General features: G+C 39.3%; 1 protein-coding gene across 2 annotated transcripts in view; it reads right to left on the reverse strand.

Moving 5' to 3' along the window:
- Nucleotides 1-13,415, reverse strand: part of ly75 (lymphocyte antigen 75) — a 141,982-nt gene that overhangs the window by 7,731 nt on the left and 120,836 nt on the right. Inside the window, exons 31-33 of one of the 2 annotated variants that reach the window (XM_072579435.1) lie at nt 9,769-9,943; nt 7,712-7,876; nt 5,244-5,357 (exon numbers count right to left, since the gene is read on the reverse strand). In XM_072579435.1, coding sequence (XP_072435536.1) covers nt 5,244-5,357; nt 7,712-7,876; nt 9,769-9,943 — 454 coding nt within the window. Of the gene's footprint in view, nt 1-5,234; nt 5,358-7,711; nt 7,877-9,768; nt 9,944-13,415 lie in introns of both variants that reach the window. The other variant, XM_072579434.1, reaches the window with a different exon arrangement.

The raw sequence follows: 13,415 nt of genomic DNA on the forward strand, positions 1-13,415 counted from the left end.
CCTGCCACATTTTATTGGCACCATGGCTGAGACTTTTGGGCATCTTCATGATGTATGTGAATCATGGAGTGGCACTAGCAAGGTTGGAAAGGAATTTAAGATCGGGAGGCTGGTTTCCGTGTCTTTAGATCAGAAATAAAATAGCAAAAGAAGTCTGTTAATTTACATTAACAATTCTAATTAGAGAATATTAATCCTATTATAAATCAGAGGTATACACAAAAAGATGCAGCTAGTTGTGCGTCTAGTCAGAGAATGGATTGGTCTGGACACACAAGATCGGCTTGCATGGTTTGCTGTATTTGAACTTAGTACAGTGATAAGAAAAAGGACATTGAAGGTGAACAAAACATTTTAAAAAACAGGTGGAGAAGTGTGTACTGAAATTTCTGACTTTGGGTGACCCAAAGAATATAAAATTGATTAACTTTAATGATGCATCTCAGGCAAAGCTTGCCTGCTTCCAGTTTTACTTGGGCTCCTTGATGCTGTACTCTATTACATACTTTCAGATGTCAAGGACAGTCACTCCCACCTGCACTTGAATACCTACTGAATTACAAGACAAACCACTTGTCCCTTTGGGATAATGTGCACTCCTTAAAATGGGTAAATAAAAACACTTAGAATTCACCTTGCAAGCCTGAAGCAAATATTGGAGAGGAAAAAATATCTCCAAACTCAAATGAATAATTACAACTAACCAAATTGCTGGATTGTTTAACTAAAAGAAGAAATGTCTCCATGGAAAGATACGGGTGTTCTGAGAAGCATGCACTGTAATTTAAATCTTGGGTATGTAAGTTAATCAATTGGAAAAAACAAATTATTTCCTAGTGATGGGTTATAGCTGAAAAATTACCCAAGTGATTTGGTGATGGGGAAAGAAGAACATTTAGTTGTGTGTAAAAGCACTTCCAAATACTAAAATGCCTTTTTCACCTCTGGCGGACTGCATTGCCATTAACGTGCTTTCCGTTTAAATTAATCAATTGTAAAACACATGTTCTTAATGAGGGTGGTTAATAGATGCAAAAAAAACACAGACGATTTTCTGAGGGGGGAATAAAGGAGTATTCAGTTGTATGCAAGAGCACTTCTGGATATTTAAAAATAAAAATCCATCTCTAAACAAAAAAAGTGTTATTGTGGCACAGTGATAGTTGAGTAATAACATCACTGATTAAGTCGATTCAAAAATATCTACCAGACAATCATTTTAAAGCTCTAATGGCTAGCTTTGGTTAAGATGAATGTTCTTCCTCACTTATATATCCCATGAGAATGCTCCCCTTGATGCTGCCAAGGGAAACACTGTGCAGGCTTTAAGCTGGCTTGAATCTTTTATTTGGCATCATCAACGGCCTCTTATTGAGCTGGATAACTTGCAGCTTACGCAAGAAAGGGGAGGGTGGCGGGGGGTGGGTCTAGATTTTCCATACTTTAGGAAGTAGAAACTGAGTTCCTGATTATCCTATGTGGCTGAATGGGCCTGTCGGGATCAGTGATCAATTTGGTTAGACATTCAGTCCTCCCTCCTCATTAAACTTATTGTTTATGGATAAGATGAGAATTGTTATGGGTCCTTGTAAAAAGTGGTTGTCCTAAAAACAGTTAAAGCATGGAGAATGATGCGGCAGGGTGAGGGCAATTTACAAAAAACCTCCCCCTTCACTCCGAAAGTGGGAATGTTGGGATTTCAGCCAGGTTTGGTGGAGCTTTGGGAGTCCAGAGGAATCTCCTGTTTGGGAGATCTATTCGATGGGGAGGTCATAATGTCCTTCGAACAGCTGAGTTTGAAGTTCGAGCTACTGAGGAGAGATCTCTTTCATTACTTCCAAGTTAGAGACTTCGTACAAAAAAAAAAGACCACTTGATAGTTAATCCTTACAAAATCAGACATGGAGAGGAGTGTGGTCCGGTCAGTGGGAACCCTCTCGGTTAGCGCACTCCATCACATTCCAGGTAGTAATGTGTCGCAGGACATGGAACGGCTATATAAAACCTGGATTCAGGGAATTAGGGGTGGAAATCTCCAGAGTGATGTGGGAGGACACCTGGGAAAATGTTAAGATGATCTCTATGTGTAACAGGACTCAGACTATTCAACCGAAGGTACTTCATAGGGCCCACTTGACACCAGAACGGCTTGCAAAGTTCAAGACAGGAGTGTCCCCAATGTGCCCAAAGTGCAAAATGGAGATTGGTACTCTTACTCATTGCTTGTGGTCATGCCACAAGATTCATGGGTATTGGGATGGCATAGCGAGTGCTTTGGCAAAGGTTTTGGGAATTGAGGTTGGGTTGGATCCGGTATCCCTCCTACTGGGTTGTCCAAATCTTCCCTTCCTGGATGCACATGAGAAGAAATTGTTTAATATCCTTTCTTTCTGCACGAGGAAGAACATGTTAATGAGCTGAGTGTCAGAAAATCCCCCAGGACTCTTGAGTTGGCATGGGAGTGTCATGGAACACCTGCCCCTGGACTTCCTTAAGAGTATGGTGCCCCAGAAAACAGAATTGTTTCACAGAACATGGCGGCCCTTTTTGAATTATACCGATGGAGACGTATCAGTTATACTATCCAGGACCTTTGGCTGGGTGTGAGGATTGTGCTGTCAGTTTGGGGGCCCCTGGGAGGAAGAATCCCATACAAATACGAGTCTGCTCACTACTGCTCCCAGTGTTGGGAAGCAGTGATGAGACTGTGCTGAGTGTCGTAATTTAATTGAATGTAACTTAAGTTACCTTATAAAAAATAGTATAACTTTATTTTGTCTATTTATTTTTCTTCTTTCTCCTTGGTTATTTATTGGTGTAGTTTGTTTTAAATAGAGTTTTTTTCCTGTTCTTTTCTGTGTTTTGGTAGTCTGTGGAGTAGAGTAGTAGTTTAGTTTTTTTCTTCTTATTATTGCTATTTTAGTATAAAAAGTTATCAAACTATTTTGTACTAGTTTTGCAATTTTGTAAAAAATCTAAAATCCTTTTGTTTCAATAAAAATATTTAGGAAAAAAAGGTCTAATGGCAAATTGGTAATGCTCCTACCTGTGAGCCAGAGTGTCTTGGGTTCAAGATTTACCTTCTTAAGGAGGTGTGTTAATACACCTTTGAACAAGTGGATCACAAAAAAATCCTGTTTTGGGTGAATTGATGAATTGGTGGCAAATTTCTAAAATTCAAAAAACCCTAGGGGTCATATGGACAGAGCAGAAAGAATGAATAGAGGAAACACAGAAACAGAAATATAGCAGATAGACCAGGAGGCGGCTATTCGGCCCTTCGAGGCTACTCCGCTACTCATCACTAACATGGCTGATTGTACAACTCAATAGCTTAATCCTTCTTTCTCCCCATAACCTTAGATCCCATTCACCCCAAGTGCTAGATCTAGCCGACTCTTGAATACGTTCAATGTTCTGGCATCAAATACTTTCTGTGGTCGTGAATTCCACAGGCTACCTGTTTTGCTAAAATGAATATTGTTCTGAAGACTTGAGTTTTGAAGGATTGTAGAAAGATTGATTTATTTTAATTTCACAATCTCCATGGAGCTTGTTTTTTTTTGACAAAGTCAATTAGATTAGATTAGATTAGTTTACTTACAGTGTGGAAACAGGCCCTTCGGTTCAACAAGTCCACACCGCCCTGCCGAAGCGCAACCCACCCATAACCCCTTACCTAACACTACGGCAATTTAGCATGACCAATTCACCTGACCTGCTTTGTGACTGTGGGAGGAAACCGGAACACCCGGAGGAAACCCACACAGACACGGGAGAACGTGCAAACTCCACACAGTCAGTCGCCTGAGGCGGGAATTGAACCCGGGTCTTTGGCGCTGTGAGGCAGCAGTGCTAACCACTGTGCCACCGTGCCGCCTAATAGAACATAGAAACATAGAAAAAATACAGCGCAGTACTGGTCCTTTGGCCCTCGATGTTGTGCCGATCCAAGCCCACCTAACCTACACTAGCCCACTATCCTCCATATGCCTATCCAATGCCCGTTTAAATGCCCATAAAGAGGGAGAGTCCACCACTGCTACTGGCAGGGCATTCCATGTAATCCACATGAACTCACGACTCGCTGGGTAAAGAATCTACCCCTAATATCTGTCCTATACCTACCACCCCTTAATTGAAAGCTATGCCCCCTCAAAATAAAAAGACTCAAACTTTCTTTTAAAAAGCAAGGCTTTCCTTGAAAGCCACATGGTTTCAGCTAATTGTTGATTTGTTTGCTGGAAGTCCCTTACTAGATTTTATGTCCACCTTGCTTAAAAAGTTAGAGTTTGGTTTGGTTTTCAGTTGAGGGAAACCTTCTGAAGAATAACCTGCTTGGCTTATCGCTTCTGTTTCTAAAATAGTCTTGTGAATTTTGTTATTAACTTAGGGAATGTGGAATTCGCCCGTTAGTCTAGTGTATTACTAATTTCTATTGAGAATGTGGTGATGAGCTTCCTTCTTGAACCACCATAGTCAATTTGTAACCATAGTAGTATTATGACTGTCAATTTTGACCTCATGACTGTGGAGAGACTGTGATATTTCCAACAGGCTGGTAAGTGGTTTAGAAGGGAAATTGCTGGTGGATGGTGCTCCCATATATCTGCTGCCCATGTCCTTCCAGATGGTAGTGGCCATGGGGTGTAAGGTCCGAGCAGAGGTTTGGGCCTAGGATACTACCCTGAGAACCTCTTGCTGCGATACCTTAGAGCTGTGATGATTAACCCCCCAGAAAGAAAAAAACACATTCACCTTCCATCATGCTCAGTATAACTCTAAACTTTGCAGGGTTTCCCAGGTTCTCCTATTTTGGCGGGGCTCCTTGATAATATGCATTTATTATAAGCATTGTCCATGAAGGTGCAGAATTAGTTATAATCTGTAATTGTATTTTATTAAAAAGGCCTGGTTGATGGTTATTAAGACGAGCAGATAAATGCAAATCACAGCAGTGGCACTGCGGAAGGATAGTGCATACATCCCATTTCCCATTAGTTATATGATGATGCCTCTCCTTCTGCATTAACTTCCAAACAAACTACTCAGTGGTTTTTCATTGGGGTGGTGTTTCAAAATCTGAAAGGAAAGTAGGGTAGGTGGAAAATAACAAGAAGTTGCAGGATATCAGTGATTATTTGTTTACATAGATATCCATGTACGTGTATGTAAAAATGCAGTATTTCCAACACTTAGCAAGGTTTGTTTTCATTGCTCTCACATTCTCTTACCTTTCTCACCTAGAGAAATTCCGAGCCAGACTCGTCCTGTGATTCCCTGTTCTTCTCGGATTTGGTTGGTTACAAAATCATTTTCTTCTCTGTCTTTAATGCTCAGAATATCAGCAGAAGGATCTAGATTTTAAAAGTTAACATTTTGCTATTAACAAATGGGAAATTAAATTATCAATATTTACTAAAGAAAGAAACTATGACTTGTACAGCATTAAAGAGATCGGAGTCCAATTCAGACAAATTGTTTCTTGCGAAACTAAGGGAATATAAATGTTTTGTCTACTGCTGTACAGGGCAGTAGCAAGACCTCAACTAAAATATGGTAAACAATTTTGGACTCCTGTAAGGACATAGCTACATTAGCACCACATCCACATCTAATCAAACATGCTGCTTTGTCATAGATGGTGTCAGATGTCCCGAGTGTTTTGGAGCTGTACTTATCAACTAACTGCGGAGTATTCCATCACACTTCTGATTTGTGCACTACACTGTATGGACTTTGGGGATTCGAGAGGAGAGCTACTCTTTGCAGGATGCTCAGCTATCTTTGTGGGCACAACTATTTACATGGCTAGTTCAGTTTATGGTCGATAGTTACCCCCAGGATGTTGACAGTGAGCAGATTCAGCAATTGTTATGCCATTGAATGTCAAGGGGCAATGGTTGGACACTTTTGTTAAAAGATGGCCAATGCCGGACACTTGTGTGGTACAAATATTACTTGCCACTCGTCAGCTAAAGCCTGGATATTCTCCAGGTCTTGCTGTATTAGGACATGGACTGCTTTGGTATTTGAGGAGTCATGAATGGTGCTGAACATTGATAAACATTCTTACTCCTGACCTTAGGAAGAAGGGAAGGTAATTGATGAAATAGCTGAAAGTGGGCCAAGGACACTGTCCTGATCAACTCCTGCAGAAATGACCTGGAGCTGAGATGATTGACCACCAACAGCCACAACCATCTTCCTTTGTGTCAGGAGTGACTTGAACGAGCTGGGAGTTGCCCAGATTCCAACTGACTCCAGTTTTGGAGTCTTAAACGTGAAGGACAATCACTCTCATCTCTAAAATTCAGCTTTTTCCTCCTTTCGAATCAAAGCTGTAATTATGTCAAGAGCTGAGCATGTGAACAAATCATTGCTAAGGAAATGCTGCTAGACAACACTGTCAATGAGTCAGTGTGGACTTGATGGCTGAATGGCCTGCTTCTATACTGTAGGGATTCTAATGATTCTTTGAACTGATCCATTGGCCGTGCAATTGCTTAGCCTAGCCTATCACTTGCAACGTTTGGTTTTTGGCACACAAGTCTCGTGTTGCAGCTTCACTAGTTTGAAATCTTATTTTTAGGTATGCCTGCTGCTGCTCCTGGCATGCCCTCCTGCACTCTCCATTGAACCAGGGTTGATCCCCTGGCCTGCTGTTAATGATACAGTGGGGAATATGCTGGCCATGAAGTTACAGATTGTGTTGGAGTACAATTCTGCTGATGGCCCAGAGCAACTCATGAATGCCTAGGCTTGAGTTGCTAGTTCTATTTGAAGTATATCCTGTTCAGCATGGCAATTTTCTAACTTCTTCTGCTGCTACATGGACCACACAGAGGTCAGTTTGTGGCAGCAACTTCCTGAAGCAGAGGCAAAATATTCCAATGCCAACAGGTGTGCACAGACCCTCGGACTTCCCGAGAAGGAACAATTGTGATAGTATCAGACAACATGAGGGGGATATTCTCAAAGTGAAGGCTTTTCCACAAGGGCTATGCAGAGGTAACTCTTACTGATACCATCATGAGCAGATGCATCTGTGGCGCACAGATGAGGATGAGGTCAAGTATGCTTTTCCCTATTGTTGGTTCCCTCATCACCTGACAGACCCAGTTCAGCAACTTTTTTAGGACGACCAGCTATTTCTTCAGTTGGGGAAGGGGGAAGAACATGAAATAAAATTAAAGTATATAATCTTAAAATGTGAGCTTGTTTATGCAGAAGCAAGATTAGAAAGCAATCTTCCACATGATGATTAAATGAACGTAAAAGACTGTCGATGCCAGATTCAAAACAACGTTTTCAAGACCAAAGTGGATAAAATTTTTCTCCACGAGTCTTGCCGAACACAAAAGGAATAGAACTATGGTACAGAACAGCCATTACCTAAGGCATGCTGTACTCCTGCTCAGTAAAACAATGTCAGAGTTGATTATAAAGCTACATAACAGGATTATACAGTACAAAATTTTAAAATTTTAAGCTTTACAAAAGACTTTGGGATGGGGGCGGTGTGGTGGGGTGGGTGTGAGAGTTGATTTTATGAAGGAGAAGATCTACATAAACTACTAGAAGTTGCATTCCAAATGAGGAAAGGAAAGAAAGCACAATATTTGACGAGTGCCATATCATAAATGCTGGATGTTTTCTTAGTACTCCAAATCACTCCATAGTAAATTAAACCAAAGGAGAAAGAACATACCCAGTTGAGAACAGATTGTTTTGGTTTCTTCCATGGTAAAAACAGACCAGTTATACAAGCCCATGTCAAATGCATAGCAGTGTCCTCTGAATGTGACCCATAACGACTTCCCATTTTTCTGAGGACAGAATTTTGATTTATTTTCCTGTTGATTAGTTGATGTCCCTGCAAAAAATAAGTTACATAGACTCTTCACTTCAAGATATCTTTAAATTGATGAAAACAAACTCTATTGTCCATGTTTTTTTGTTCTCTCCAATGAAATTACACAGCTTGACAAAGCATTTCTGTCAGGAAGTTTGTATCAGTGGCATGTCAATGATGTTCAGTATTAGCCTCATCTATATCTGCTTCATGGCATTCAACAAGTATCGTTTTCCCTACCCTGAAAAAAGAACACAACAAATCCACACTGAAGAGCCCCTATTGCTTGGAGATCAAATACTGATGGAAATGGTCGTACATAACAGGACTAATTTTAACAAGACTAATTAAACCTCAAGCTCTGTGCATTTCTTTTTAGAACGAGTCAGGCAGCATCACATTTTTATTACATTCGATATTGCACAATCGTCAGAAATCAGGGATGTCCACTGGCCCAAACCAAACCAATTTGAATAATTAGTCATTTTAATTTTTTTCTTGTCTTGACTCAAAATGCTTCATTACATATTTATAACAAATAGGTATCTCTTCAGAAACAGAGAGTGAACTTGAACACAAAAGACTATAGGATATTAGTTTGGAGATTCCCATAATAACTGGTATTTCAAACATCTGAGTCCAAGACACTTAGCAACAGCAGCCTGCAAGAATGTGCTCCATTTTATTATAAAACAGAATGAAAAATACACTTAGTTAACTCAAAACAGAATTTTGTCATGCAAAATGCAATGGACCCAAGATACTTGCACTGTGCACTTAGAGTGTCAGTGATGGGAGAATAGTGAATTGTGAGGATGGCACTGAGTGACTTCAGAGAGACACTGACAACTTGACCAAATGGGCAGATGAATTTCAATGCAGAGAAATGTGAAGTAATGCATTTTGGTAGAAGAAACATGGAGAGATAATACAGGCTCAGTGGTACAGGTTTCAGACATAGAGGCAGAGGGACCTCAAGCTTCAGTACATAATTCTCCGAAGGCAGCCAGACAAGTTAAAACAGTTGTAGGCATCTTGAGTTTATAAATAGAGGCATAGAGTACAAAATCAAAGTTACTCTGCACTTCTACCAATTATTGATCAGATCACATTTGGAGGATTGTGTTGTTTTCGGCACCTTATTTAAGGAAGGATGTTAAAGCCCTGACAAAAGTGTATGTCAATTTACTAGAACAATACCAGAAATGAGAGACTCGATACAAAAGTAAAGATTAGAGAAATTAGGCTTATTTTCATTGGAGCAGAGAAGATTAAGAGGTGACCTTATGAACAATTTTTGACAGAGTAAAGAGGATATTTCATTTCCACTAGTTGCAATGTCAGTAACTAGAGGTTACAATTTCAAAGATTGTCAGCAAGAGAGCTGGATGTGAGGTGGGGATAAAGAGTTGTTAGGATTTGAAAATCATTGCTTGGGAGAGAGTGGTGAAGTGGGTTCTGTAGGAGGCTTTAAAAAAAAAAGAGTTGGATATACATTTAGAAGTGATAAACTTAGAGGACTGTGGAGATAGGGCTGGAGAATAGGACCAGGTGGGTAGCTCTTTCGGGAGCTGACAGACATGACGTCTAAAACGGCTCCTGTTAGAATTGTAGAATTTTATAGTACATGTTATATACAAAATCAATGAGTTGAATATTCATCCCTCCATTTTCTAGTGAAAATATAACAATCGATAGAAATAAAATATTTTTAATGAACTTATGTTAATAAGTTATATTTCATCTTGCAAGCCAAAAAAAAAGTTTTCTTAGGAACTAGAGACCTTTTCTGATAATCATAAAATAGCAGTTTTATACAAAATTATTGTAAATAAGATTTGGAGTTTACATAAACACAGTTTACTTTCATAATTCCAAGAGATTAAATTATTTTCTCCAACTTTAATACCTACTTCTACTCTGTGAAGCATAACAAATAGCTCCTTCAACCACACTATTACAGACTGCACGGTTCCAGAAGCCTTTAGTATCCATAAATACACAACTGCCATTTGCATTAAGATTTTCATATTCCCAAGGCTTATATTCTGAATTGCATCCATCTGACCACTCGAAAGTTGATCCCTCCTAGTATAAGGAAAATTAAAAAAACAGAACAATTGCAATGAGTTAGTTAAGATCTCCTCTTGCATATTTAATTTTAAACCATAGCCTTATCTTTGACTAGAGGAAGATGTAAAAGATCCACATCATACGATAAAGCATAAAATAAATGCTTCAATGAAATTAATCAAGTATTATTATAATTGGAAATATAATAGTTATTTAAAATAGAGTAACTGTCAGTCTGGAAAATCTAAACTAGGAGGCTTCAACTTAGAACCATCACTGATAAAATCAAAAGTCAATTTTAGTAAACATTATCAGAGAAACTAATGGGTCTGAAAGTTGACAAATAGCTGTAGCCAAACAAGCGAGATTCAAGAGTTTTGAACTAGATGGTAATCAAGGTAATATTTGCATTGCTGGCTATCTCTTAATTCTATAGACTCTGAAACAATGTTATGAATATTCAAAGGTTTTAAATCTAACCCTATTCCTTAAGGATAGCAAAAAAATGGAGATGTACTATTTCTACATTCCTATAGTTAGATGAAATTAGGTTGACAGAAAGCTTTGGTGGAGCATGAACAACTTGCCTTTACCTGGGAACAGAAAACATAGAAGCAGGAGACAAACGTTCTGCTCCTTGAGCTACCCCTTCATTCCATAATAGAGAGGTTAAGATTCTACCTGAATTTCACTTTCCTGCCTATTTCTCTTTCCTCAATCTCTAGGACACCAGAACATCTATTGATCTGAGACTTGGATATATTCAACAATAGGGATTCCACTGCCCTTTGATTGCAGAAATTTATGACATTCATTCATAGATGATCAACCCTTTAAACCAAGGTTGTGCCTCCAAGTTCTGGACTGCCTCGCTGGAGAAACAACCTCGGTCTGTACTGCCTAGCCAAATTGGAATTTTGCATGTTTTAATTAAATCACTTTTTATTTTTCCACACTTCAGTGAAGAAAGGTCCAATTTAGTTTAGCACTTCATTACAAGCCAACCCTCTCAACCCAGGGGTCAATACTCTTACAGATTATGGTTTATCTTTGAAGTCATTAATATAGAGGATGACTGATCCACAGTTTGCCAACTTGGAAGTACTCCATTTATCCCTATTCCCCACCTCCAGGCCCATCACAAATTCACATCCATGTCAATATTTTGCAAGTTTCACGGTCCCTTATCTTCTGTATGGCACCATTCTGAAAATCATTTGAGAGAAACTATTTCCTTTTCATTAAATAATGCTGACCTTGTCCGATTTTCCAAATAATTTATTGTTAACATTTCCTTTGAAACAGAATGGAATAGTTTCCTATGACTGTTAGACAAACTGGTCAACAGCTCAGTTTTCCCTCTCACTTCTTTCTCGAATATTAGGTGTTAACTCACACTACCTTCCAATGTAAAAAACCAAAAGAACAATCCGGGAAATCAATGGGAGCCTCGGCACCGTCTCCAAATGACTGACTGCCTGCTCTCTCCCCACACATTCCCTGTAGTTCTACACAGGCATACCCTGAACCCCCCTTCCCCAGATAATCTCCTCAACATTGTCCTGTACAGGACAGAGTGGGAACTTGTCAGAAACTAGCAGTAAAAAGGTGGTCTGTGTGTGCATAAGTAATTTGGAGACTCAAAGCCCCCAGGCAGCAACCGCAGTCGTGCTGTTGGAGTCCAGGCTGGCTGGTGGGGAGGGGGAGCAGGGAGGGCTCTCATGCACAGTGTGCTGCTGCCTAGTCTCCTGAATGGGGATTGGACTTAGCAGGTGCTCGCTTCAGCAGTGCTGCAGGTCCCTTGTACACAAAAGTGTCTCTCTGCTCAGAGACAAACCCTGAGACAGAGAGAGGGAGCAAGGCAGGCAGAGCAAGGAGAAAAGGAAAAAGGTAACCTCAGAAAACTGAGCCTCAGAAGAGGCATTGAATCAATTAACCTAATAAATCATTTATCCAACTGAAACAGTGACCGCCCATCTCGTTCAGATAATCTAGGTTCTTTTGTAACGGATGTTTCTGTTGTGAACATGAAAACAATTTTCTGCTATCTCCTCATTCACCATGATAAACTTCTCTGGTCTCTGGCTCTAAGTGATCAGTATTTATTTTAGCTATACTACTTGTACTTATGTACTTGCAAAAGCTGTTACAACTGGTTTTAACTGTAGCTGGTCTACTCTCCAAATGACTGACTGCCTGAGATGGTTGGGATTTGGGGGTAGCGCATTTGCTTTCTACAACCTATCTGTAGTCTCATTTTCAAGTTTATCTTTGTTAATTTGGTTTGACAAATTTATGATGATTTAACAATTTTATTGTAGGCTTCAATTAAATCTTGCATAGTACTGTTCAATGTGTTGTGAATACCAAGTTCATGTTTCAGATAAAAACTTTAATTCCTAAAGCTAAAAGTTATTTAACTACAGAAAAATTGGAGTATCCATCTGAAAAATGGTAAAACAATTCTAATACAAGTTGATGTGAAAAATGTTGAACAATAAATGATTCATCTAAGATTTGAAATGCAGCCACAAGGTCTGGAGAAAGGGCTGAAAATTCTATTAGCAATATATTATACACAAATTGCAGAACCACAATTTTGTTGAGATTAAAGTCTTTTTCATTTGTTTGATGACCTTCCAAATTCTGCCATGTAATGTAGGTAGACTGTGAGGTAGAAGGTTCTTTTGCTTTCCTTAGTTTGGTGTTTGAATAGAAGGAAGTTGCAGTTTTGGTGCAGACTCCAGCTGAGGTGGGAGAAGCAAAGGAAATCAATTTTCAACAGGTCCCATCTTAAGTGAAGAAAATACCATATTGTTAACTGCATGGAATTCAGGTGAAGACATGACCTCAGTTTGGAATTTGAAGAAAAGATAGCTAGATTATTTGCCTAGCTTGAAGCTATGGGGGGAGAAAAACTACAATGTCCTCAGTTAGACTTCTGGAAAATGTCAATTTGGATGCTTAATTCAGGACAAAGCAAGACGCTGGAAGACTTGCCTCGCTTAGAGTAGAGGTAAAAAAGCTGAAGTAACCCTCAGCTCAAATGAACAGTAAGGCTTCATTGCATTTTCCAGCCAAGTTTGAGCTAAGCGATCCATAGTTGAGCTTTTGAAAAGATTTTGTTGCCTGCTGAGCCAAAAGCTAATGGACGGATCTCCAGAGTTTTATACCCCAGAAAACTGGAAAACAGAGGACAATTAGTGAATTCCAAAATGCTGCAGTATACTTTGGGTTAGACATAGGAAAGGTGAATGAACCTTCAAGATTCTTTTGATAGACAACAGAATAATTGGGATTGGGGTGGATTGATGGAGTTAAAAGTAGACTAAAGTTTGTAACACTATAGTTATATAATTATGATTGCCTGGAATTGACAGTGCTTTCCAAAAAAATTCCTTGCATCGCATTCATAGCATACCACTAGCGCTGCTACATTTATCTCCTTAAATTATTTTATTGATTACTAAATTTGTAGCTGGTTAAC

The sequence above is a fragment of the Chiloscyllium punctatum genome, chromosome 10 (genome assembly GCF_047496795.1).
Source record: "Chiloscyllium punctatum isolate Juve2018m chromosome 10, sChiPun1.3, whole genome shotgun sequence".
NCBI classification, from domain to species: Eukaryota; Metazoa; Chordata; class Chondrichthyes; order Orectolobiformes; family Hemiscylliidae; genus Chiloscyllium; species Chiloscyllium punctatum.